The sequence below is a fragment of the Anser brachyrhynchus genome (genome assembly GCF_964034855.1).
Source record: "Anser brachyrhynchus genome assembly, chromosome: 5".
In the NCBI taxonomy this organism is placed as follows: domain Eukaryota; kingdom Metazoa; phylum Chordata; class Aves; order Anseriformes; family Anatidae; genus Anser; species Anser brachyrhynchus.
Genome location: NC_137699.1, coordinates 8966065 through 8991957, shown reverse-complemented (window position 1 = coordinate 8991957; position 25893 = coordinate 8966065). Strand labels below are relative to the sequence as shown.

The 25893-nt window shown below is 34.5% G+C and overlaps 1 protein-coding gene across 2 annotated transcripts in view; it reads left to right on the top strand.

Moving 5' to 3' along the window:
- Positions 1-14409, top strand: part of METTL15 (methyltransferase 15, mitochondrial 12S rRNA N4-cytidine) — a 95773-nt gene extending 81364 nt beyond the window's left edge. For both annotated transcript variants that reach the window (XM_080595261.1, XM_080595260.1), the window contains exons 5-6: positions 1893-2071; positions 10259-14409. In XM_080595261.1, the coding sequence (XP_080451387.1) occupies positions 1893-2071; positions 10259-10704 (625 nt within the window). In that variant the 3' untranslated portion in view covers positions 10705-14409. The remainder of the gene's footprint in view (positions 1-1892; positions 2072-10258) is intronic.
- Positions 14410-25893: the final 11484 nt, after the last annotated feature.

Genomic DNA, 25893 nt, shown 5'->3' with positions numbered 1-25893 from the left:
AAGCTAGTGCAAAAGGCAGACTGTTAAATATATTTTTTCTCTCTTCGATGTGTGGCTGGGTTGCCTCAAGACCAGTATGGTCTGCATGGTTCCTATGAAGCCTACCATGCTTTTTTTAAGTTGAGGCCTGTTGTCTTCCTTCTATTTCTGCAGTTTCTCTGACTATGTGATCTGCAGGCTCACAATTCTTTACTGCAATCACTTTCCTTTTTTGCTACACTTTCTGTTTGTGGAATGTCTGCTTGACCGTGTTCGGTTGCGCTGTCAGGGAAGAAGTAACTTCCCTCCTTTCTGCAACGGCCATCTGACCCAGTTACTTCTCTGCAAAAGGAGTATAAAGTAACTTTAAAAAAAATCAAAACAAAACAAAAGAGCAACTAGAAATCCCATTCATGGCAGCTGCCAATTAAAATCCGTTAGGTATTGCAAGCTTGCCTTAGTAGTCTTGGAGGTTTCCTTTCACATTGTGTAGGAGGCACATCAAGCTTACTTAATTGTGAAGTTATCAATCGCTAAATAAGCGATCTCTATTTAAATGATCAGAATTGGTGTTGAGTTCATTGAAGAGCACGAATTTCAATGGCATAATGTTATTTTCTACTTATGCAGCAGTTTTCATCTTCTAACAGCCTAATATATGCCTAATATAGCATTGTGGTTTTCATGTGAAAAGACAAAGACCTGTGTTTTATAGATGATGGCAGTAATTGTATAATGCATTACTAAGAGAATGAACATTTCTTTGCCTTGTGTTTTGATGAACCTGTAGTCTTAAGAAATGTCATTTGATCTTTCATTATTCACATAGAGCATATGTGAAGACTATGGAAGCCTCTGTTTCTAAGCAATTGTCTTAACACATTAACATTTAAGTCTTAACACAGCAAATTTCAAGATGCTGCCTTTTTCCAGTTTGTATAAAAAGCTCACGTGATCCTACTGGGATTTAGCCCTCTGATTTCAAAAGTCTGAACTTGTGGCTTGCATTTGCATCATGAGGATACATATGTATAACAGTATATAAGAACAAAGGCTACTTGTGGCATAACAAAAACCTTCCGCTACAGTTGTTGCTATGGTACTCCTTGCCTCTGATTTCTAAGTTTTATCTTTTATAAGATACTGCAGGAGAGTAATGAATGCCTGAAAAATATTCTGCATGTTAGTGTCTTTTTAGAAGAGAATTTATTAAGTAGGTTATATGTTTTCTCCACATTAGTAAACACTTCTGTGATCTTCATAAAATACTTTGAACTGTTTCAATAGCATAGTGACACAATTTAAAAATAAATAAATATGTACGACTTATACCATTTCAATTCTAACAGTTCCTTTCATTTGCAGTATTATCTCATTTGAATTCTCTCAAAACAATGTTTGGATATAAATTCTTACACCTTTTCGTGAAAAGTAAAGTTAAACTGTTTTCATAAGCAGTTGTTTTCATAGCAGGAGATGTGAAAGAAAATATCTTTGAGATCAGTTCCAAATAAAAAACAACATATAATGCAAGGTGACTAAATGAACCCAGAAGGGACAAGTTTATATTCTAAAGATGTCTAAATAGGAACAGTCACACAGCATTTCCATTTTAACATGATACTGAAATGTATTTATTCCTGTAAACTCATTAGGCATAGTTTATGATTGTACTTAGAAGTTTCAGCTGTTTTAATTGATGTTAAGGAACAAACTATTTAAAGTAGCAAAAAGTAGGATTTAAAAGGTACAAACGAGATCTGTTTTCATAGGGTTGCTGTCTCTTACTTGAAAACCTCAAAGGCACTTGTATGCAGTGTGTGTGTTTGACTTTATGTCTCAGTGCTATGAAGCTTCACCTCTTGTCAATGAAAACTGACGTCAGTGAACTAATTGGCTCTTCTTGTGCGTAGGTACCCTGACATGCCCACTGCTGCTGATGTTGTGAATGCTTTAGATCAACAGGCACTTGCGTCCATCCTGAGAACATACGGGGAGGAGAGGCACGCCAAGAAAATCGCTTCAGCCATCGTTCAGGCACGCAGCATATATCCCATCACCAGAACTCAGCAGCTTGCAAGCATTGTTGCAGGTAGCCTCATTAATTCTTCACAGTGGCTGAGAGAGAAAAAATATTAATCCCCAAAGTCCCAGAGGGATCTATTTGTACTTGAAATCATGCAGGATCTAATCCTGCCTATTCTGCTCTGATGTCAGCTCTCCTTTTTTTCCCCCGTAATATCCCACTTCTTATACTGTATTTCACCGATTAGTTTAATAATAGATTTTACATGAAGTGATTTATCATTTTGTCAACGAAGTTGAAACACAGAATGACAGCAGCCTAGGGAATTCTTTGTCCCAGCTATTGATAAGCATTCAAATAGATACGTCATATGCATCTCTTTGTTTTAAATTTCTACATTTTAATATTTTGAGGGGAAGTACTACGGCAGTTTCCAGTTATGAATGAAATTAGATTCATTCTCTCTGCTTAAAGAATGAGGAAGCAAAAAGTAAAGCAATACGTAGCTTGCTTCACCTTGTGAATGCCAACTAGATCAGCCTGAAGCGCCTATTGAAACACTTCATCTTACTTGCTCTTCACTGTAAACAACTTGAACAAAATCTAGTTAGACAGGAGCTGTGCTCACATGGAGAACCTTCACATTTGTGTTCTCGAGTGAAAATTTTCAAACAAAAATATAAGATACTTATACTGTGCCTTAACAATCTAAAATATAAGGCTGTATTTATTTATTTATTTATTTATTTATTTTTAATTTAACCAAGAAATGAAAATGACTGGGTCTTGTCACAAAATACCCTAAATTGTTGACTCCTTTAGCTATAGACCTTTAAGATGGCTATCCTAATTTAACATTTAGTAAAGATTAGTGTTACAAATTTTATCTGTATCCTGAAGGCTTTAAAAATATATTGTTTTCATAAAAATATGTATTCTTCCTGAGAAGAGGAAATGGAGAGGGAGGTGCCAGTCTCTTCTCCCTGGTGATAGATGACAGGAAGCACAAGTACAACAAAAGCTGCTACAGGGGAGCTTCAAACTGAACATTAGGAAAAATGTCTTTACCGTGAGGGTCAAACACTGGAAAAGGCTTCCTAGTCAAGTGGTTGATGTGCCGTGCCTGTCGGCGTTCAAGAGGCATTTGGATAATGCCCTTAACAATATGCCTTAACTTTTGGTTAGCGCTGAATTGGTCAAGCAGTTGGACTAGATGATCTTTGTAGGGCACTTCCAACTAAACTATTCTATTCTACTTAAACTGTAACTTTATTTAAAAAAAATATAATTAGTGATAACTAATAGAATAGTGATTAATAATTGTGATAATTAGTGATTAATATATCTTATTGCCTACCTTAGTGAGCTTAAGAAGTTTAATAGGGACTTACTTTTAATGGCTTTAGGATCACAAAGAAATTAAAAGGCTTTGAGTTGTATAAACCAGAATGCTTGAGCAAAATGTCCACTTTAAACCAGGCCCAAAGTCTAGCTGATACGATTACAGGACCTGAAGACACTGCTAGCTATTATAAGCCCCTGTTGTAAATGTGTAGTAGAGATAATGAATGTGGGGAATAAATAATATTAAAGAATATATGAGTCTTTAATAAAACCTAAGAATTTGCATTTCTAAAATGATCATCAACTTTATCAACTTTATCATCAACTTTATGAAGTAATAATTTAGTGTTGTCAGATGTATCTCATGCTCTTTGAAACAACTATTGATTAAAAATATACCATTATTGAGATTAAAGCAGCCATATTGCTATGCTAAAGATGTAACGTGTTGTATGCTGTAAACAAGCAGCATGCTAACCTCAAAAATAATTCTGCCAACTAGCTTGAATTCAAAAAATAAAATTATTAGTGTATAAAAGAGATTGATCAAAGATCCCTTCACGTTTAATGGGTTGCATGTGAGTCATCACCTAACGGTCACTTTCTGTGAAAACAACAGGGGATTTTTGTTCTCACTTTAAACTCTGATGTATTTGAAGAGCAGCTTGATATGTGAATCAGGAATGCATCAGATAAGACGCCAAAGAAAATGAATCCAACATATATCTGCTAAGACAGTAAATATGTATTTTGTGTGCTTCTTGAAGTATGCAAGTAGTTAAAACAATGTTAGGACTATTATACTTATCCCTGTTTGGGTGGAACTTCTTACAATTTTAATCTGATTTCCCTGTAAAGGAGCCCAAGGGTGGATCCTTGCTAGTTTTTGAACAGATAATATGTTAAGAAAATTTCTGGTAACTATAATAGATTTTGTTCAATTTATCATCAGTATATATTCTACTACAAACTTATATCCATGAAGTTAATGAGGTAAGTCATAGCTACAGGGCCAGAGATCACAGCTACAGAATCCTCTTGATAGGACAGCACAAAAAAGCCATGACTAATTCAAGACTTAAGCAGAGTAAACTCTATGACCTATTACTTAAATGTCAAGTCCTTAATATATATATATATATATATACATGTATATATATTCATTAGAAAAATAAAATCTTGCATTTTAGACTTTACAGACTCTATATGATCATAACTTTTTCTCCAGAACAGGATCATTTTTTTTGCCTGTGGCTAGATAGCTAGAAAACATGTAAACAGTCTAGCCAATGAAGCTGGGTATCTGTGTCTTTTTCTTTACTGATATGAGTATCTGAAAATTCACATATTATCCGTATTTCTCTAAAATCTTATGATTTACTATGGCTTAAGATTTTCCAGAACTCTAAACTTTTGTGCTAAGTTCCAGCTGATAACCAGAATCCCAATGAATCCAGGTTAGATTTGGACTAGCCTGGAATGGAAAAGGGAAATGCTATCCAGGAAACAAACAAACAGTAAAGGGAGTTAGAAGGTGTATTGCTGCTGTTAATTGATTGGGAGATAAGAATAAAGTATAACAAAACTAAGTAAAACAAAAGGCTCTACAACAGTCACAGATCATTCAGACATTTCTAGAGTTTGTATTGGAGAGAGTTAAAAGTTTTAAGGTACAGCTTGAAAAAATTATAGATTAGTATGTCAAGATTGCCTACAACAGCTTAGGGCTAACTCAGGTATCCAAGTGATTTCTTAGTTAAACAGAACAGTCTTTTGTTCCAATTCAATGAAAGAATTCCTTCTAACTCTTGGCATAAAGCCTGAAAGTCATCTCTCAATTTACCGTGCCATTGAATAAAGTCCTACAAAATAAAATTAAATTAAAAAAAAGGTTTGTCTTATTTTTTTCTAAATGTTTTCCAAAATGCTTTTGAGCCATTTAAATAAGGAGCTCTCTGAGTAAGCGGTGGATCCTGCAATTTACACAGGGGGAAAGGAGGATTTTTTTATTTTTTATTTTTTAATTCGCTGATGCGAATATCGTCTCTTCCTGTAGCTCAATCAAACTCTACGCACTGTTTACAATTTTCACACAGCTATCTGTAATGATGAACACTGTGTAAATACTAAAGATCAGTGGTTCTCTACTGAAGATCTGTGAATAGATGTGTAGAAGTCAATTAAGAAGTACTTCCTGATGGCTATTGCTGAAGCTCCTTGAGTTCTGTTGTGAAATGATAGTATTAACTGGATGTGCAGGAAAACTGGTTAGAAATAGTGAAATTCTTTAGACGGTAATTTTAATATGTTTTTTATGTACTACTGCTCAATTTTTCCTTCTAGTGGGTAATATACCTTGTTATCTATTCATTTGTTTTCACAGTTTTGTTTTTCTCAATGGCATTGAAATATGTTATCTATTAACAGGTCATTTTGAGATTATGTAGTCATTTGGACTTAACTTGAAAGGAATTGATGGTGAGATACTAAAGAATTGTGAAAAATTTAAAAAACTTTAATGGGTAAAGTCAGTCTTGTTCAGATTGTTCCACACTGATATACTTTAATTATCAGTTTGGAATTTGTAATATTGCCTGAAATTCAGATGGGTGTGAATTAACACTGTACTGAGGGAGCCTAGACAAAAGGACATTAGATGCGTCACAGAAACTTATTAAATGCAATGCTAATTCAACAGACGGATTCCTGCAAACAGGTGCACGATCTGAATTAATTTTTAAACTCTCCCACTCTTGTACACTCTGGAGACTTTAATAGTTCATATTGACAGGCACAGCACGTTGCTAATTTCATTCACAAGCTTAAGAATTTCAATACATTTTAACTTGTGAATCTATTAGATTTTTAAAAGTGTAAGTAGCATAAGGGCATCCCAAAACTAAAAATGATAATTTCTCTCTCTGGGATTTCAAACCAGTCATCTAGCTGGAAGCATGGTGTTTTTATGAATGAAATTCATTTTACAAGCTTCCCATACAGATTTATACATATATATATGTTTTTGTGCATTGTGCAGCCTGTTACCAGTAAAGATTTTCTTTTACTGTTGCAACAGTTGGAGGGGGCTGGGTGATAGATTTTGTGCCTCATCAGTAAGCACAAGTAGGTTTCTATTTAACTATACCAGAGGACTGAGAGTGGGGTAGAAATATTTTTCACCCCTGTCACATAGGTTGTATCTACTGACTTTAATAAAAAGATGAAGGCCCGTATGACAGAAATCCCTATCACAAATTACATTTATTAGTCAATAGCGGTCTCTAAAGACAGACCAATAGGCCATTGAACGTGAAGATGTTTTGGTTTTAGTTAGTCTTTTTGGTTGCATAAAACTGCAGTGTCTGTATTTCTACACCAGTTTCCTGGTGTATCCTTTACCAGTGGTAAGGTATCCTTTACCAGTATTCGGTACCATTATATATGTCCTCCTGTGCTGTTTTCTCACGTTCACCTGAGGCGTGTAAGGTTTTATTATACTTGCAGAATATATTAGGGTTTTTATTTAATTCTCTTCAGAGTTTCTCATAAACATGTATTACAAGGACTCACTTTTCCAATTTACTTTACAGATATTTCAAAGCACAGTTAATTGCCATAGAAGAGTATTGGAGAAAGACTTTACACTCAACATCCATGGCAGGACACCTGAAAGAACTTTCTTAAGACTTGCCACTGTTCTAGTCATGCTGGTAGCCTGAGTATCTAATTTCTTTAGCTTATTTACTCAGTGTTTCAATTGCAAAATATCAGTGTGATCAGAACTGCTAAAAATCTGACCAATATTAGCATTTAGGTTTTACAAAACCATTTTGGAAATAGAACAGATATTTATATCAACCCCATTCAGATTAGTAAAAGATATTCTGATGACATACAACATAAAACTCAGTATTTTACTAAAGTTCCAGTGAGATTGGCCATGGAAATTTAAATAATGGTTCTCATTCTAGGTTTCCAATCAATAAATAAGCACAGTCAGTTTTGTATCCAGATTTCATGCTGTACTCTTGTGGGTTGGCTTCATTTGTATCTGTGATACTTTTGGAAGCTGGAATACTCTTAGAATATCAGAAATAGCTTATCCACGGAAAACCAGTGGTATTTTTTAGAAAGTACTTAGGCTGCTTAAATGCTTAGGCTGCTAAAATATGAATTTTTAATAAAGTTAAAAACTCTGTGGATCTGCTTTGAGAGGTGAACACCAGCTCCTGATAGTAACAGCCCAAAACTGAAAGTGTAAAACTGGTGTTCTTGACATCACAACTGTAAATGTTGCAGCAGGTGGCAAGAGAAAGGAGGTTCTGCATAAAGCTGGTAGAACAATACCAGTTGAAGTGGAGGGGGAAAAAACAAAAACAACAACCATACTGCTTTCTAACCCACTAGCTTGTTAGTAGGAAATATTTTGTATGGAAACAGTGCTTTTTCATTCCAGTTACAGCTATTTTCAGTAGAGTGAACATGATGGCAATAGGCTTGGTTTTGGAAGGGGGGAAGGAGAGAGAGGTATGTTTTCATTTTTTGAAAACATATGCTTGGAAGAAGAAAGAGACTTGTGTGGTATTGTTTTCACGAACTGTCATTTTTAGTCAAGAATCCATGGCTTTTGTAGTTGAATCCAAATGATACCCAAGTATCTGATATGTCCACTTGAAATTCTCCTGAAGAAAAATTTGATTCTAAATGAAACCTAAGACGGGGCTTAAGGAGAATATGAAGCTATGTAGATTTAGTCACTTAGTGAATGCTATGGAAATACGCATGTCCTGTGGTATTCTTTTGATACATTACATACTAATTTTAAACATGGCTGTTCTGAGCAAATTACTTGTATTTGTAGGTGTTGGTTAAGTGTATAAAGAAAATTTTTTATTTTGCTCAGCACACGGCATGCCATTATATTATGCACGAAGAGACAATTTTCTTCACGCATAAATGGTAGTCAGTGGCTGTTTGAAGCGTTTCGTTTTCAAATCAGAGCCTGTTTTTAGATATACGAAAAATATGGAAATAGATATTGTGCTAGGTAGCACAAACTCGGTGTGTCAGCTGGTTTCCTAGGGCATCAGTAAGTATTCCTTTATGATTTATATAAGTTACAAAACACGGTGGTCTCAAAGACAGTAGGTAGCTAATGTAACTTTTCCTAGAGTCCGCACCTGATAGAGGAGCCAAGTTCCCAGAGATTAAATCTATTTTAATTGTGAAGCAGAGTTTAAGCCACACATCCCTGTGCAGTAATGTGCATTGGGAGAAGTGCATCCTGGTGCCTCTTCTGTCTTGAAGGACTCAGCAGTAAGAAGGAACAGCTACGGTGGGGTTTTTCAATTAATTCAGGCACTTTTGTCATTAGAGTCAGAGGAGAAGGAATGTACTTGGGAAAATAGAGTATGCAGAAATGCACCTTGGATGCATCGCATACATGATAATAACTTTGTTAATAATGATTCAATTTTATATATCATTAGTGGCTTCTCCCTTTGCTTAACAGTGATGATCACTTGTGTTTGTGATGTTGAACATATGTTTTCTGACATAAGTAGAATCTCACCTTTAAAATTCTGAAGAATTCCACCAATACAATATTTTGTGCCAGCATACTGGCAAAAATATAGAAAAACTTTGATATTTCTATTATTTTTTTCAATCACTTTTGTAAATGTGAATTTAATCAACTTATTTCAGAGGCATCATGCTCCTTTCTTTTACTTCACTATGCAGAATATCAATTACTTGATTTTGAACTGCATTTCTTTCAAACCATTGCCTTATTATGTTGTAGTTTAGCACTGGCATAGTATTAAGGCATTTTAATACACGTATACCAGATGAATTGCCTTATCTCTAATGGGTTCTCTTCTTTCAAAAAATAATTATTTCCATTTATGTGCCACTATAAAATGTCTGCATTCACTTACATAATAGATTACAAGTTTATTCGGGTTTCACAGATCTTGTAAGGCTCTTGCACTTTAGTCCCTTTGATTCATCAAATCTCTTCTTTGCTCTGTACTCCGATAATGAAGACTCAAGAATAAAATACATAAAATAATGCTATATTAAAGTTTCCATGAAAATTTCAGTCTCTAAAGAGACTTGCATAACTCGTAGGAACTTTGGGGAAAGAGGAGGAGGGAATTTTGTGCCACCAGTCAAAATTATTTAAGGTGGTGATTTTTCTTCAAAAAACTCATACCTTAACACATTCTGCTATACAAACACGTGAAAAATCAACAATATCGGTTGCATTTTCTAAATTTCTCAAGGTACTTCTGTGATCATTTGAAGGAACACAGGTGTAATGGTCAAGAATTATTATCTCCAAAATAAGACATCTATTTTAAGCTTTCAGTAATTAATTGAAAGACAATTACCACTAGATAAACATTGTATTTTCTATGTAAATGAATGTAAAACATTCATTTTATCTCTGCATGTGAATAAGTGCATAATAATGTAGAAGGCAAAAGTTAAAATTTTGTGTCCACCTTTTTTTTTTCCTTGTCTTAAAAGCATAAATAAAACCACCTCAAACAATTAATTGGCATTGATTATACTGAGTTGTAAGGTATAGGATTTATCTGGCCCATCTTCATTTTTCCCTGTTTTGGTTTCAGCTATCATTTTGCATTTTAACTTTGTGAAGCATTTCAGGAAGCAGTTCCTATAGGAAAAAACAACACTCCAACTGCAAGCCAGCTCAGTTTAATAGGGTTTTAAAGGTGATTCAAATCAGGAAATGTATCTTTTAAAGAAGGAAGCTCACTACTCAGGGTTCTGTTGTAAGTATGCTTTCCTTTCAATTCATCATACATGAGTGGATTAATGTCAGATTAGCAGTGTAGAAATAACAAAATACTAACATATACCTTTTCAAATGTATTACAGGTGCTTTTCCAGCATCAGCATTGTATGCACGAAAAGACTTGCTTCAGAGACCTACACATGTTGCTACCAAAACTTTCCAAGGCCTGCGAATATTTGTAAATGATGAGCTTCATGAGCTCTTTATAGGGCTGAAGACAGCTGAGAAGTTTCTAAAACCTGGAGGTCGCCTAGTAGCCCTCTCATTTCATTCTCTAGAAGATCGTATCATCAAACGTTTTCTTCATGGAATAGACATGAAGGAAAAGTACAATCTTGGCTCACGGCAGAAGATAAGACGAGCTCTGAAAAATTCCTCCAAAGAAGATGACTCACAAGAATTTCCCCATGGAAAACCCAACTCAAAGTGGACTTTTATACAGAAAAAAGTTATCACCCCTCAGGCCAAAGATATTCAAACAAACCCAAGAGGGAGGTCAGCCAAGCTAAGAGCTGCTATTAAACTCTAAAACACAATTTATCATTATATAATTGTATAATTTCCTAAAATTTCATTTTCCAGAAAGCTACCTAGACAGATAATATCAAAATAAAAAATAAAATGGAAAAGACTGTTAGAAAACATTTTTCTTATCATTTTGCTTCTTTTTAATTGGGATGTAATATAGAACATCAAATGGTAAAATAAGTTAGATGAGTGGATGTCACAAATTATAATAAAAAGACGTCTTTTTAAAAAGAATATAACTATTTTTTTTTAAACTATAGTTTTGATGTAATTAAAATATTCCCTCTAGATTAAATTCAGAACTCTGACAGACTAAATTCTGATTGCTGATTGAGAAAGACAAGAAAGACATGTTTTTATGGGGGTTGGTTTCACAAAACTAAGTCAGATTACTGGTTTAGTCTACAGTAAGTTTTTTAACTAGCCTAAGAATTCATGATATTTAAATTTCTGTGTCTGTTGATTTGTTGCATGAATGTTTGTAGCTAGGAGCTAGGTCTTAAATAAACTGATATCATTATGTAATGTCTAATCCAGGAATTTATGAATGAGCTCTTACCTTTGTTAATAAGTAAATATTTACATCTGAGTGATAGCCTGGTAATTTAATGTTTATGGATTTTAAATAATGAATTGGTCTTGGGAGAAAAAGCTACTTGAAAGGCCACTGTATTGCATTTAGACAGTATAAGCAGTGAGCAAGCACCATGAAGATTTGTGCTAGATAATTTGGATTTCTTCCTGCAACCTGTGCTTCTGTGCATCCATGCAGTACAACTTCTGTGTGTTGATGGAATTACTATGAACCCATCAAACAGGATACTGTGAGACTTCTGTGGTATTCTCCTTTGCTGATGAAATTTTACTAAGAGGTGCTACTTAGTAACCTATAAAATAAGTGGCCTACTAACACCGGTTTCCTATTTGGATGCCATCCTAGCCAGTAAAATTTGTAATTTGCTTTTGTAATATATTTGTTATATAAGTTAATATGAATTGGATTTAGCTTTAGGTCTTAAAAGACCATTGTTTTGCTATTTTTGTATGTTAAGGATGATCAGATAATACCATAAGTTTTATCTCCTTTGACCTCTAATTTACCTCTTAAGGAAATAAAAAAAGTCCTTATTTGGATAATCAGATCTATAGCAGGACTTCATTTGTGATGAACCGGAAGCTTGGCTGATAGAGTTAGAAGATATAACTTCTGACTTTGAACTAAATGATTACTTCACTAACTTTTGAAACAACACTGATTGGATTATTCCAGACTTGATTTTCATCAAGCATCCTCTTCATGTTGATTATTTCACTGGAGTGTTTGGGATTATATTGACACAAACAATTGAAATTTAAATTCACCATCTATAATATACAGTATATTGATACCTGACTGTTATTTAATTCCTTGGTAAAGCTAAATCATGATAACATAGATCACTGATCTGAAATACCAGTTGAATGATGGGCATTTCTGAAATTTCAATATTCTACCCACTTTCATTATGTGTGTTATTAAATATTAAATACAACATTCCACTTCAAATAATATTATTTGCTGACATTGTAGAGACAACAACCCGTACCTTAAATAGATATTTTTTCATTCAAGCATTAAATATAAATATCAAGTTATTTTTAGTTAAGATTCCATATTGAAATGTACTCCAGTAGTAGGTTGGAAAAACTGTGCTTCAACCATAGGCTTAGAAGAGTTATAATGCAGTGCTATGTGCTGTTAAGGAACATGTGTGAGGACAAGAACATCCAGTTGTAGAAGTAAATATCTGCAGAAACTATGTGAAGACGTTAAAATTCCTTATGCTTAAAACTATATTTAAAAAACACGCTTCCCACATCCAATTTCAAAGACACACTCTTATGATAAACTACTGTATACCAGTTGTTGTAAATGCACTTCTTCATTTTCTGCTTCAAGAGTAGGAGACCTGACCTTACCTTTGATGATGAAGGTTGCAAATCCTTTTAGGTTGGAGTTGCACAGCCGTGGAAGTGCATCAATCAGTGAGCTCTTCTCTGTTTCATTCTTCTCAGGGTCTTCTCACTTTCAGCCTTGAGATATGGAGAGTCCTTGAATTTAATTTCTGTTTCACTGAAAACAGATTTTTTTTTTTCCCCACAGAAAAAAGCTTCTGTTTATTTTTAGACAAAGTATTCTTGTATCATTAGGCATTTCATTTCTGTTCAGCAGGTGAAGTTCTGTTACGTGAAGGGTATTAGGCCTTTGTTTTTTCCCAACATATGTTAAACTTTCCTAATGTGGTATGTTGCACATGTTGGGAGAACTAAACTTTTTTTTTTTTTTTACGATAACCAAAAACATTTTTTGTATGAAGGAGATGGTATCTGGTAGAAAATTACAGTCTCAATGAAAGCTAAATCATGCCATCAAGATACAAGTTATATATCATTTCTAAGAAATGCCGTTAAACCTTAGCAATATTAATTTTAGATGAGTCAAAAGCAAGATCATATCTGAAACCAATCAAACAAAATAAAAAAGAGAATGTGGCAATACCATAATATTGTACATGATGGGAAGATCAGAAATGACCAATATGTTCAATATTTGTAGAGAATATCAAGTAGTAGTTGTGGAAAGATGGTGGTGTTGCCAAGCAATATGTATGTGTGGAGCATATTGCTAGAATATCTCTTTTCTTGTTAGGACTCAGAAGTGTGTGGGAAAAAAATAAAAGATCAAAAACCGACTACAAGACTATTCCTGTGCGTTGTAAACGTACTTTATATTGAAATTATTTTAAAAATCTGATTTAATGGGTTACTCAAGAGAATGTAAGAGGTTGATATGCAGTCTAAAGTACCTACCGAAAAAAGAGATTTGTGTAGAATAATGTCTTGAAAACCAGACACAGTTATGCTGTCAGGTTTTTATAATACAAATACTGCACTTTTTAAAAGCATCAAGTTTAAGAAATTAGCTGCATTTAAAGCCTGTGTAGCTGTATGAGGGCCCTCTGACAATTATTATTTCAGTATTGTTTCCTAAGAATGATTATAATTTTCATTGTTTAAGAATATGAAGGGTTAATCATACTGTTTTCAAGTAATATAAGGAATTAATTTTCTTTTTACATCTACTGTAGTTGAGTAATTTCTCAGTAGTCTTTTATAGTTGCATCTACTGAGATTGGCAATTGACTGGGAAAGATGCATGTTGGAAATGTCAGTTTTTGTATACATTTTGTGGTATTTGACAGATTTTTGAAGGAGAAGAGTTTTAATGTAGTGTGAATGGAGAAAATAGTTATTTCAATATACCCACTATTATCAAATGGCTATCCTTTAGTAGCAAGTGTTGTATAAGGCTTTGCATTCTGCTTTCTAGAGTAGCATTTCTACTATTATTAATGATTCATACAATAATTGCTATGATATTGCTCTGTATATTGGAGGAGACAAGGTATTAATCAGAGAGTTTATGCTCTAAAGAGTATAACAGTGCCGTGAGAGTGGAAACATGAGGACGTATGCCCTGAGGAAAGGAGACATGCAGGCGTAGGATGGTTGCAACAAGCAGTCTGAGATGCAGCTTGTTGGTGATTTTATTTGATTAATTTACGTTTAAAAATAACTTGGATATTAGCTATCATTGTGTAGAGTACAAAAGTACTTGTGAAAAATTAGAAGAACTTGAATAAACAGCGAAGTAATGAACTCATAAGCCAATTTGTTGCTGTCCATTCTACCTAACATCTTTATCTCTAGCAAAAGTAATAAAGAGTTCGTATCTGCTTTTCTTGTGCAGCCAAAATCTCTCCAGGGAAAGCTCTTCAGTAGAATTAGGGCTGTTTGCACCAGGATCACAAATGCTGTTGGGTGGACTGGGGGATTCTGTCTTTATATATCCATGCATTTATTATTATTATTATTATTTTCATATAGCAGTTTTTAATGTCAATGGCTAGCTTGGAATAATATGCTCTTATAAATATAAGTCTTTCAGAATTATAACCAAATGTGGAGGCCTTTTTACACCTGACGTGTAGTAGAATTACGCAGGATTTTGTGGATTAATTAAAACTGCAATGCTCTATTGAACGTGACAAATAATTTAAATGAAAGTAGAACAAGTTCTGCCCTTCACCTTCTCACAGAACCCAAGAAAGATAGAAGAAACAAATCTGTTTAATCAAACTGTAATAAATAAGCTGCAAAGTTCAACGCCTTAAAAAAAATCCATTTTATGGTGAGGTTAAATAAATTAACATAATTTTTTTAATAAAATTTCATATATATATATATATATGCAGTATTTTGTTACTTTTTTTGTTCACTGCCTAATTTTACCTGTAGGATAAGCAGCGATGGTGAGATAGCTCATTCTCTGTACATGGTTGCAGAGCATAGTTTCTAGCGCATAATCAAAAGTAATAGAGGGAAGGCATATGTGCTACTAAATCCAGCTCTGTATGTTATCTCTTCTCCTCTGCAGTTCGAATTGTGTGGTTTTGTGAATCCTAGGATAAATGAGAGGGAAGGGCTTTTCTTTTTTCAGAACGCTGTAATACTTGTCCATCCAACTTTATTAAACATCATATTTAATACTTTTAGACATACTTTGCTGATGACATACCATGTTTTCCAGTACTTCTACATCACTAGAACAGGAAAAGGGGCAAATATTCATTCATGGAGAAGTCTAAGCTAAAAAAAAAAAATTTAAAAAAAATCAAGTGTTTGGCTGCCTGAATTTCTTACTGTGCAGATGTAGCTATAAGAAATAAAATGTTTTCATTGTACCTTAATCTTTAGGAAAGTTATATTTCGGCTGATGCTTTTAGAGCCTAATTTGTTTGGTTGTAATATTCAGTCAAAAACAAGCTGGAGATTTTTTTAAATGTATTTTTACTATGTTTGCAAATTTAAACTTGACATTTTGTTTATAGCTATCTTTAAAGAGTAAAACTGGAGATACAGCTCCCTCTGTCTGTCCTGGGAATACCTATGCTTTGTTTTCTTCGGAGTGCACCTGCAAATGATTATAGTAACAGCGTGTTTATTGTCAACATGGAGATGCAAGACAAAAAGATGTGGAGAACTCTTTCTTACAGGTAAGTAGTTGTTTTAAATTACATTAACTGCAATTTTAAAATAATAAAGGCTGTCAAACAGTGAGTTATTTGCTTATCTGAAAATACTTCAATCAAGATGCCTAATTCAAAAGGCAGAAAAAAAAATTATTCTCAAACATTCAAATTATTATTAGAATAAAACACGTGAACAAAAATTCTAGATGTTTTAAGTGCCCATACAATTTCTACAGAGGTAGCAGTGGCAAATGTACCTCATGTTTTTGTTGACATTCATGAAAGAAACATTTTCTGTGTTGGTGGAAAAATCTACATGGACAGTAAAACATTAGGGGTTACGACAGATAGTGAAATGAAAATAAATGATGTTATATAAATCACATCTTAGAATTCATACATGCTATAACACCTGAGTGAAAACTTAGGTTTTATTGTACCCCATTGTCATTTGTTTACATGTCAAGTTAGTTTGAATATGTGGATGTGATTCTGGCAAAGAGAATGTATACTGCTTCAGGTTTAGGGTGTTTGTTGTTCATATTTTCACTGAACATATAGTAAAGCTCAGAATAAGTCACTGCTAGGTTTATGATCTCAGCATCATCATATTTTAACTGTAATTATATTAAGAACGTTAACAAGGTTATATATCACAATTCACTAATTATAAAATAAATATATATAAAGAAATATCTTGAAGCACAGTGCTGTAACTTGTATACCAAAATGTGTGAAATACTTAATAACAACTTAGTCACAAGCAGTTTAGGCTAGAAAAGCTATTTTTTAATTTCAAACTGTATTTTATGCCTGTTTCTACACACCCTTCCTGCATTTTTTTTATTTTTCTCCTTTTAATCAAAAGTAGTTTCATGCTTAAGAATATCTCTCATAGACTTTACAAAGAACCAAAATAAGGATTAATGACAGTCCTGGCTGATGAGTATCTGAAAATGAGTATATCATAAATACTTTTTTTGTAATACAGTGCAAAATACGTATTTTCAAGAATAATGACACATACGTGCTTGTTAATACATACACAATCCGAGATCCTATTCTTGGAACCTTTACTTATGGGAATATTTTTGCTAAAAGCATACATTATTTCTAAATGTCCTGTTTCTCAAAGTTGTCATAGGAATGAGAGTTGAAATCTTGGGCTAGGCAATGAGAGATGTCAGTGCAGAGATGAATCCAACAGACTAGTGGGTGAGCTTCTTTGGAAGCTGAAAAGGCTTAATACTCACAAAACAGGGTGCACTGAGTATGGGACAGTCTGGGCTAGCTGTCGGGATTAACGCAATGATAACTGAATACAATAATGATGAATTAACAAAGTTTTTGATGCAGAGGCAGTTCCACTGGTGTATCCTACATTGCATTTCACAAGGCTTAATAGTGGTGGCAGTGGGTTTCAGATTAAGAAGAAAAAAAAAAAATCCTTGAAATTGAAGCTGGTATATAAGGTTTTACTGTGCATCTTGGAAAGAGCAGGGGGGTGACAGAAATATTGTTTGAGAGGAAAGGGGGTTCAGTCCCTACTGCTGCTGCCCCTATTAAAGGTAATAAGAAACTTGCCCTCATTTCAAACATGCGGGGTCAAGACCTAAACTGTGCCCATATTGTAGTTATCAATCACTAACTGCGGTACAGACTATTAACCCATCTATTAAAAGCTAGCAGGTGATGCAAAATTATAAATCAGTAGATTAATTAAATGTGCTTGGCAAATACCATGCTCTATAGCTGTACTGCACTTAATAGAATTTTAAAACTAAAGTAATTAAGATGATTAGGGATGTGTCACACTAGCCTTCACGCCAAGACCCTGCCATTTTTTCTTGTGTAGGTAAATACATTGGTATTGGGCTGCACCCTCCACAACTGGGTGGAAGCACTTCTGTAGCTGATACGGCGTGGTGACTGATGCCTAGATTAAAATCTGAACCTTCCCTTAAAATGTTACAATATGTTGCTTTTTAAAGCAATGACATATTAGCTCATGCTTTATTAATAGAGCTATAGTTATTTTGGAAAACAACTGGTCGTGGGGGTATTTTCTTTTTGCTGCTTGAATTTGGTGATTTATGAGTATGTATTTTTTCCCTAACATAGACCCAGGACAAGCTACCTTGTTTTTCTTTTAAAATTCGGTGAAACTTTCCTGGAAACAGCAACAGATTACATTTTTCTGTGACCAAAAAATAATTAATGAAGTTAATTACAGTGACTATTAGATCCAATTATATCCCAATGGAAGCAAAGTCCTCCATAAATACCACATTCCCCAATAGTCCAGTAATTCAGCAACATATTGAAAAATACTCTTTTGTAGTTCAGCAACTTCCTTAGTTATAGTTGGCAAATATTTTATGCAGCCTATCCAGGTCTTATTTTAGTTTTCAGTTTTCTGCTTCATTTGAGTAGGTTTTGCAAAAAAAAAAAAATTATCATTTTATTTTTTTTTAAAGAGGATTGTTTCCTTTGTTCAAATATATTCTTACACTAAGAAAACATTGCTTTTTTGTGTTTGTTTTCTAGTTTTTAACTTTGTTGAGGAAATACAGATCTAATCACTTCTGCAATCATTTCATTATTTCTCCTTTGAAGTCATTGTTTGTATTAGGAGTACAACATTAAGGTTGGCTACTGAGCAGAGCAATTGGCTGTTGTGCTCCCTCTTATGCAGTGTATCGCATTAACTGCTCTGATTTCCAATCACATCCTGTAGCCTGCAGAATAACAGGTGCTTCTCAGCACACATTCTCCTTTTGTTCCTCTTCATTTAATAACAAGGCTATAAAGTGCCTATGTTCAGGTTAGGTTTTCTTTTCTATAACTGAAATCCAGTAATTTTATTACTAATTTTAATTTTATTAAAACTAGTAATCTTATTTATTTTTGCATATAAAAATGTTCAAATCACTGCATTGAGTCACTGTTGACAGCACTTATTACCTCTGTCATCAGTAGCATTCCAAGTTTTCCCATGGGCACAAGAGTCTCAGCTTTCCTGAAACATTAAAGTTGATTTCCAGCTTTCATGTCTGCAGAGAAAACCACTTGAATTGGAACTCCATCTCTTTTCTATATGAATCTATGATAACTTAATGTAGTCCATTTTTTAAGGATTGCCTTATCATTTTGGAGCCTTACTTCCATTTTTTTTTAACAATTTGGTTTGATCATCATAGAGACTAAAAAACAACAACAACAACAACAAAGATTAATTATTTGGGGATTCCTGTTTTACCTGGGTATTTAGCTATTTTCAGCTCTGCTCTTTCACTTTCGCCCCTCTGTTTGCCACTGTCAAAGATGTGTGTGTAGTGAAGTGTGGAAGAGTGTACAGGAATGGTTCTGTACTTGTCACCTTGCTTGCATGCCGTCATTCTTTCATGGTACTGACATGTACATTACTGGAGGATGCTGTTAATTATCAGTTTACAAGGAATTGCGATGGAATCATGTAGTTAAGCAAATACACAGAAATCATCTGGGTATGCCATTATTCTCCTAAATACTTTTTGAATGCATGCTACCTTCATAGATTATTGCCCCTCAACCATTTGAGATCCTCTTGGCTTTTCATTTGCTCACACAATTATCTGGCTTTTTTGTTATCCACTGCCAGCTGTATAGCTACAATTCTAGCTTCTGTTTAGTGAGGACAATAGGCAGGGATCACACATCTGTGTTTTTCAATTAATGCACAGACTTTGAGAACATGAGATGATATTTAGGGCTTCTACTAAATGTTCTCTAAACTGAAATCTGAGCCAAAGTTTTAGTATTAGTTGTTGTGTATCTTTAGTATTTATAAATCCCAACCATGACAAAAGAATACTCTATGGCACTGGTTTGGAGGGGAAGAAAAGGAGGCTTATGCGTGATTTATCAGTTAGTCAGGTAATCTTCAATTACACAAATTTTTACACTCTCAAAAGAGTAAAAATCTGTTAAATTTTATCTTTACAAATAGCTCCTTAAAAGCATTCCTTTTGCTTCACATCCCTGTAAGGTGACAGATAGTTGAATGAAATTCATACAAGAAAATGTTTATAAGTACAACTTTGTAAATGCAGTCTTTCCAATGAGGAATTTCCTTATTCTTGATAGCCAGAGCCAGTACATTTCCAACAGAACTTCCTGTATTATACAAGGTACTTCCCTGAACATGAGCGTGAATGGTTCAGGGAGCCAGAGCTTTGAGGTTTGTAGGCTATTAGTTGCACTTTCATGACCGTAGTGTCATTTCCAGCATCTTTTTAAACCAATCTACCTCAACTTTTTCAAAATGAAAATTTGAAATTAATAAAATTTGTGTTTGGAAAGTGTAACATTTTGTTCATTTATGAAAGCTGCCAAATTTCTGTTAAAATGGAAGGTCTTGCTACCACACAATTTAAGGCCCCATCTTCACAGCTACCTCAACTTAGTGGACTCCAGTCAAAAAGCACAGAAGATGAAGATGAGAGACTAAAGGAAAATGTTTTTGTGAACGTTAAAATAAGGAAAACTATACCATAAAAAAAACTAAACCATAGCTTCATCTTAAAGCCTTATGTGGACTACTTCAGATTATCTTGATCGTTGTTCTTTCTGTCATGTTGAGTTGGAAGACACACACACTTATTTTGTGTTGAAGAATGAGATATCCAGTTTGTTTCAGTTTCAAAGAAAAAGTTATAATTTCATTCATTTCCCTTTTGTGAGAGGGCTGCCACCCAGTCTTTCTTTTTCAGGCCACATTAAACTCTCTGGTCATACTGACTAGCTAATATTTCAAAAGTCTGTGGATAAAGAAGAGCAGAATGAACCTTACATGAGTATTTTGAAGCAGTGTAATATGAATTCTGTATTTCCTTAAATTATGTGCATAAAATAAACTTTTTTTTCCTTGCACCAAATACAAGATTAATTATATTTCACCTTAACTGCTTTCAAATAAAAATTCCAAGACCCTCTAAAGCAATCCTGAGTGACAAAGCAATAGGAAGTTTGAATGTGACTGACTGTAGACTGAAGTCTACAAGGATTGTTCAGCGATATTGAGAGACTGAGGAATACCTGTATCAGTATAATTGGTGATTGTGTAATTTAAAGTTGCCTTAGGTATGATAAAGATTGAGGGTTATTAGTGGAGAATCACTATTTTTTTCACGAATTTTATCGTTCTCAAGGAGACAAATACTGCATATGACTGTTCTTGGGCACGTTACATTGGAGGATTGTGTCTTCTAATTTCAAAGAGAGTTCTTCAGGATTATCACTTTCAGTGATTAAATTATAGGTAGAATGTAAATTGCCCGAGTCATGTTTTCATTTTTACCCCAGATTATGCTACACTGGTAGGAAGTTAGCAAATATATGGGGTCTGACCCAATGTTAAATCCAACAGCCCGAAAAGCTCTCAGGATTTAAAGTGTCATTGTGAGAAAACTTGAGAAGCATTAGCATGTGTGACTAGTACCCGGTGTGCTACTGGATGCTGCCTTTAATAATAATTATTAGCTCTATTAGTATTCACCACCGCTACTGCTGTTTTCCCAAAGCCCAGTGGGGAAAGAGGGAGAAGGGAATTGTGGTTGACTGGTTGCGTCCCCAGTTCATGCTATACCAGCCATTTGTAGCAAGAAGTGGTAACAGCATAAAAACTTAATGTTCCTTTGTCTCAGCAAAATGCTTAGATAAGGTGTATGCGGGCATGAAGAGTTGTTAGATGACTAAATGCTGCATGAGGAGCACAGGATTTGCATCAAAAGAGAATTGGGACCTTGCTGTACCTTCATTTTGAATACTTATCTTAAACGCAGACTATAATCACTTAACATGAATTGTTTTTAATAACTAGTTTAGTTAAACCTGTGCAGATGACATGTTAGTCCTGGTAATGAAAGCAGGATAGTTAAACCAGAACTGTTAATCCTTGTTGAGCAAAATTAATTAGCCTGACAGTGTGTTAAAATGACTATGTTGCATTTAGGACAAAGTAACTATGTCTATCATGCTATCCTTTTCTTGAACATACTAACTTAACTCTGTAACAGCTTGGCTTTTTATCTATGATATTCTACCTAATGCTATGTCAGGTGACATAAAGGCATGTTAAAGTGTCATTAAATACTATCTCGTGGTCTGTCTTTAACTGTTTTCTCTGCAATGTCTGTGATTCTTTCTATAACATTTTTTTTATATTATCCTTCTCTCTAGAATTATTTAAAATAGCTAGTGATGAGCAGCAGGGGAGCACACAAGCAATATTAAATTAAATCAGAAAAAAAAAAGTTGACAAGTACAGTTTTGGCAAATAGTGTAGTGTTTTGTTTTGTTTTTTCATCCAAGGAGGTTAAAGATTGTTAGAATCCTGAACTCCTTCATGGGAAATGGCAACATAACCAATCTCCAGCAGCATGCCAACAACTATTTGTCATTTCTTCTGAGTTTAATCTACAGGAGGATTCATCATCTGTGGCAGATGTCTGTAAATACACAAATCTATTGATCCAGGGCTCATTTTCTGCAGAAATGTAGCTGGCAAGGATGTTTACTTCCCTGTGCGGAATGTAAAACATGTTGCCTTATCTGTCTAGAGAGGGGGAAAAAAAAAGCAAGTTAAGAGATTTTTTGTGTGTTATTGCATAGCAGAGGTTAATAGGCTGGGAATGTATGATTTCTTTATTACCCTTGCTTCTTTCCTATCATCTAGTCTCATCAATAAATAAATAAGTTAATTAAAAAGCTGTTTCTAAGGGACAAAGTACAGATCCCTAAGAAGTATCAAATTTCTGGAAAGGATTTAGCCTCTGGCTTAAAAAATACATAGGGTTATGGATGGTTGAAAGCCCTCATCTTCAGTGGTTTTTACCATTAGAATGAGCTGCACAAGTTGCAACAGTAAATGAATGGTACGGCTCCTCACCTGAAGCTGTTCAGCCAGTGGGCCGTGACAAAGCCCACTATGCACAAAAGCTAAGATGTAAATCCTGGTTACAGAAATGCCCAAAATTTTATGTATGCATTTAATTATAATCCTAATATTTTGGAAATGTTCCAAATAATCAGGATGTGTATAAAAATATGCAGAATCTAATTAAATTCACATAGGAAATTCTTTCTGATGTTCAACCAGGAGCTTCTGAAGTGTGTGTGTGTGCCCACATGCAGAAATGAGCATATTACTCAATAGTTTCATAAATTATTTAAAGTATTTTACTTAGTGTTTCTGTGACCTCTCTTTTCTGCGTTGCAGGCTCCCTGTAACCGCAGTGCTCACCCAAATGTTCTCGCCTTCTCCACTCACTTGTCACCACGGGTGTCCTTTGCTGACACAGCTGCTGGGGGAGCTGCTCTTCTGAGCTGCCGCAGCAGTTCAAGTTGCTGTGCAAACAGGTGTATTTGTTCTCAAGTACTCCTTTCATGAGGCCGATGCAGATTGCCTTCTGTGTTTGGAGAGTGAGTGGTCAGAGAGTTCGAATAATGCACAAGGTAAGTTGTGCATTTCGTTCAGAAATGGCTGGTGCTTGCAGATCACCAGCACCAGTAGAAGCAGAGGGCATGAAATTGTCCTGCAAGGCAAGGCTGGGTGAGCAGGTGGGATGGGGCACCAGCCTCCTTCTGTGTTCTCACCTGATTCTGTGATTTTGCTGCAAAACAGGAGTCAAACTCTGCTGGATATTTTGTTCGTTGTTCCTGGTTTGAGTTATCAGTAGGGAAACAAATAGAAAACTTTGTCACAGCCAACACAGGGTTTTGAAAGGGACTTGTGAGAAAGTCCTACTTTTTCTCTATCTATCTCTGCTCAAATTATAAATGAAGGTAAATGTTTTCCTGACATCTCTAGGTGCACTTTTATTATATTCAGTGCTGTTTACAGCCAGAGGGGCAGATTAGTAGGTGCTCATGTTCAAGTGCAGCCCAACACTGTGGGTGGGTTTAATGAAATAAAATTTGTTGTCTGTGTGTAGCTGGCTACAACGATTCTTACAAAACACAAAAATGCATTTTGTGAACAATAAATTAGAAAAGGGAATGTTTATTTCTTAGCAAGCTTCACTCACCAAAGAATTAAAAATGTTTGAAAGCTTAAACTTATTTAAAATCTTTTCAGATTGTTTTTGTTGGATATTCAGTTGATTGTTCAGGATGTTCAGGCCTATGTAATAAATGAAAATCAGTTGAAATGAACAGCCATGGAGAGAAGTTGCCTTTTTTTGCCTTTTTTTTTTTTTTCACAAGAATTAACACGTTCTCATTAATAGGAGAGTTTAATTTTGCACGATTAGTTTCCTTAAAGAACATATAAATAAATATAAGGAATAAAATAAAATTAAAAAAAAAAAAGCAGTAGCAACCAGAGAAGACACGGAGTCATATTATTTTACTTTTTGATATGAACATGAGCCCTACAGATATATGATTCAGTTTAATAATTTCCTTCCTTTTAACCTAAGCAGCTGTTTTGGGAAAGATTCCTTTCCTTCAAGATTAGTTCATGAGTGGGCTTAATATGTTCTTGCAAAAATATCCTATTGCTTTCTTTTATAATCTTGGCAGAGAACAAAACATGTTTCATTAATTATATCTTATTTTCTTTATTTAAGCTTTCCCAAGGCTTAAAAATAACAGTGTTATCACCTGTTTCAACAGTCTGTTTTCTGTAAAGCTCAAGGTATCATTATTTAATTGAATTATGTCTGTATTTAAAAATAGAATTACGGTTTCCCTGCCTATATAAACTTGCCTGTGTCTTCCCATTAATAACAATCCATCTGCCATATATATTACTAGTACATTATAATAAGTCTCATCCTCTTATCAAAAGAGAAGTGTGGTTCTTGGTAGAAGAAAAAACCTATAGAAAAGCAAGCCATTCCTAAAAGTGGTACAGTTTATTCCACAGAGCTGGAGTTAGCAGAAAAATTATGTACTTCATCTGTGCTACACAGTTAACTGGTTACTTGACATTTCAAAGACCTGAAGTGGGAATACAGTATTGCAGAGTACCGTGTAATTGCTGTGAAGTTGCATATTGATCAACCTCAAAGCAAGTTAGGTGCTAACCAGACAGCAGTGGCCAGAGGATAAGATGCCAATCAGGCAGGGCTCTGGGCTTGGTTCCTAGCTCCGTTCCTGCCTCCTTGCTGGCCAGCAGCAAGTCAATTAAACTGGGGTGTTCTAGTATGGATGCTAAAAGTTAAATGCTGAAATCCATATTTCATAACCTGCTTGGCTTTGGAGAAATGCTGAACATCAAAAGTCCAACTAAATTGAAATACCAAATACAGTACCTTAAAATTTCCTCACCTTCCAGTGTTAGTTTAGGGCAAAAGAGGTGGCTTATGTTGCACTCTTTAATCTTTTAAATTAAATTATAGTCCTAGTTTTTAGTCACTTATGACCAGGGAAAAGCAATTATAAATATCTTCAGATTTACATATTTATAAACACTTAAAAAGTCACATCTTTTGAGTGGCAAGCATATAGAGAACTGACTGAAACCAAAGCATTTATTAATATAGTTACAATATAGTTTCTGTGGCAAAATTGTCATTGCACCAGCATAGTCTCAAAATAGGATCATATTTCTAGCTTGGTCTTTATTAGTATGCTACTTTGTCTATAAAATAAAACATTCACCACATTTCTAATAAAATTCTGGTTTATGTGAGTGTTAAATACCTTCTGTTGAGTGAAGTATCAATTAAGCAATGAATTGCAAAGTCATGTAATTTGTTTGAAATGGTGCTAACTGCCACTGTAAGGCCTTTATTGATGCTGAAATCTTTAGTAGTAGACTGAAAAGATAAACACCTCATTACAAAGATCAGCTTTCATATGGTAGTGTCTTTCAGTTGCTGCTTACCAAGAGCTCAAGTATTTCTTCTCAGCTTCTGTCTTTCCCCTGTCTAAATCCTGTCCCTTTCTACTCTTCATGTTACTGAAATAATGTACAGCTTATTGGAAATTACCTTACTCCTACTGAGAATGTTACACCTTGTAAGAATGATGCCTACTGGAAAACATAAAGCATTTTCACTCAAAATGCTGAAGGAAATAGAACGGATTGTGTGTTTGAAAACAATCAAATCTTTCTGAGATATTAAGTAGAA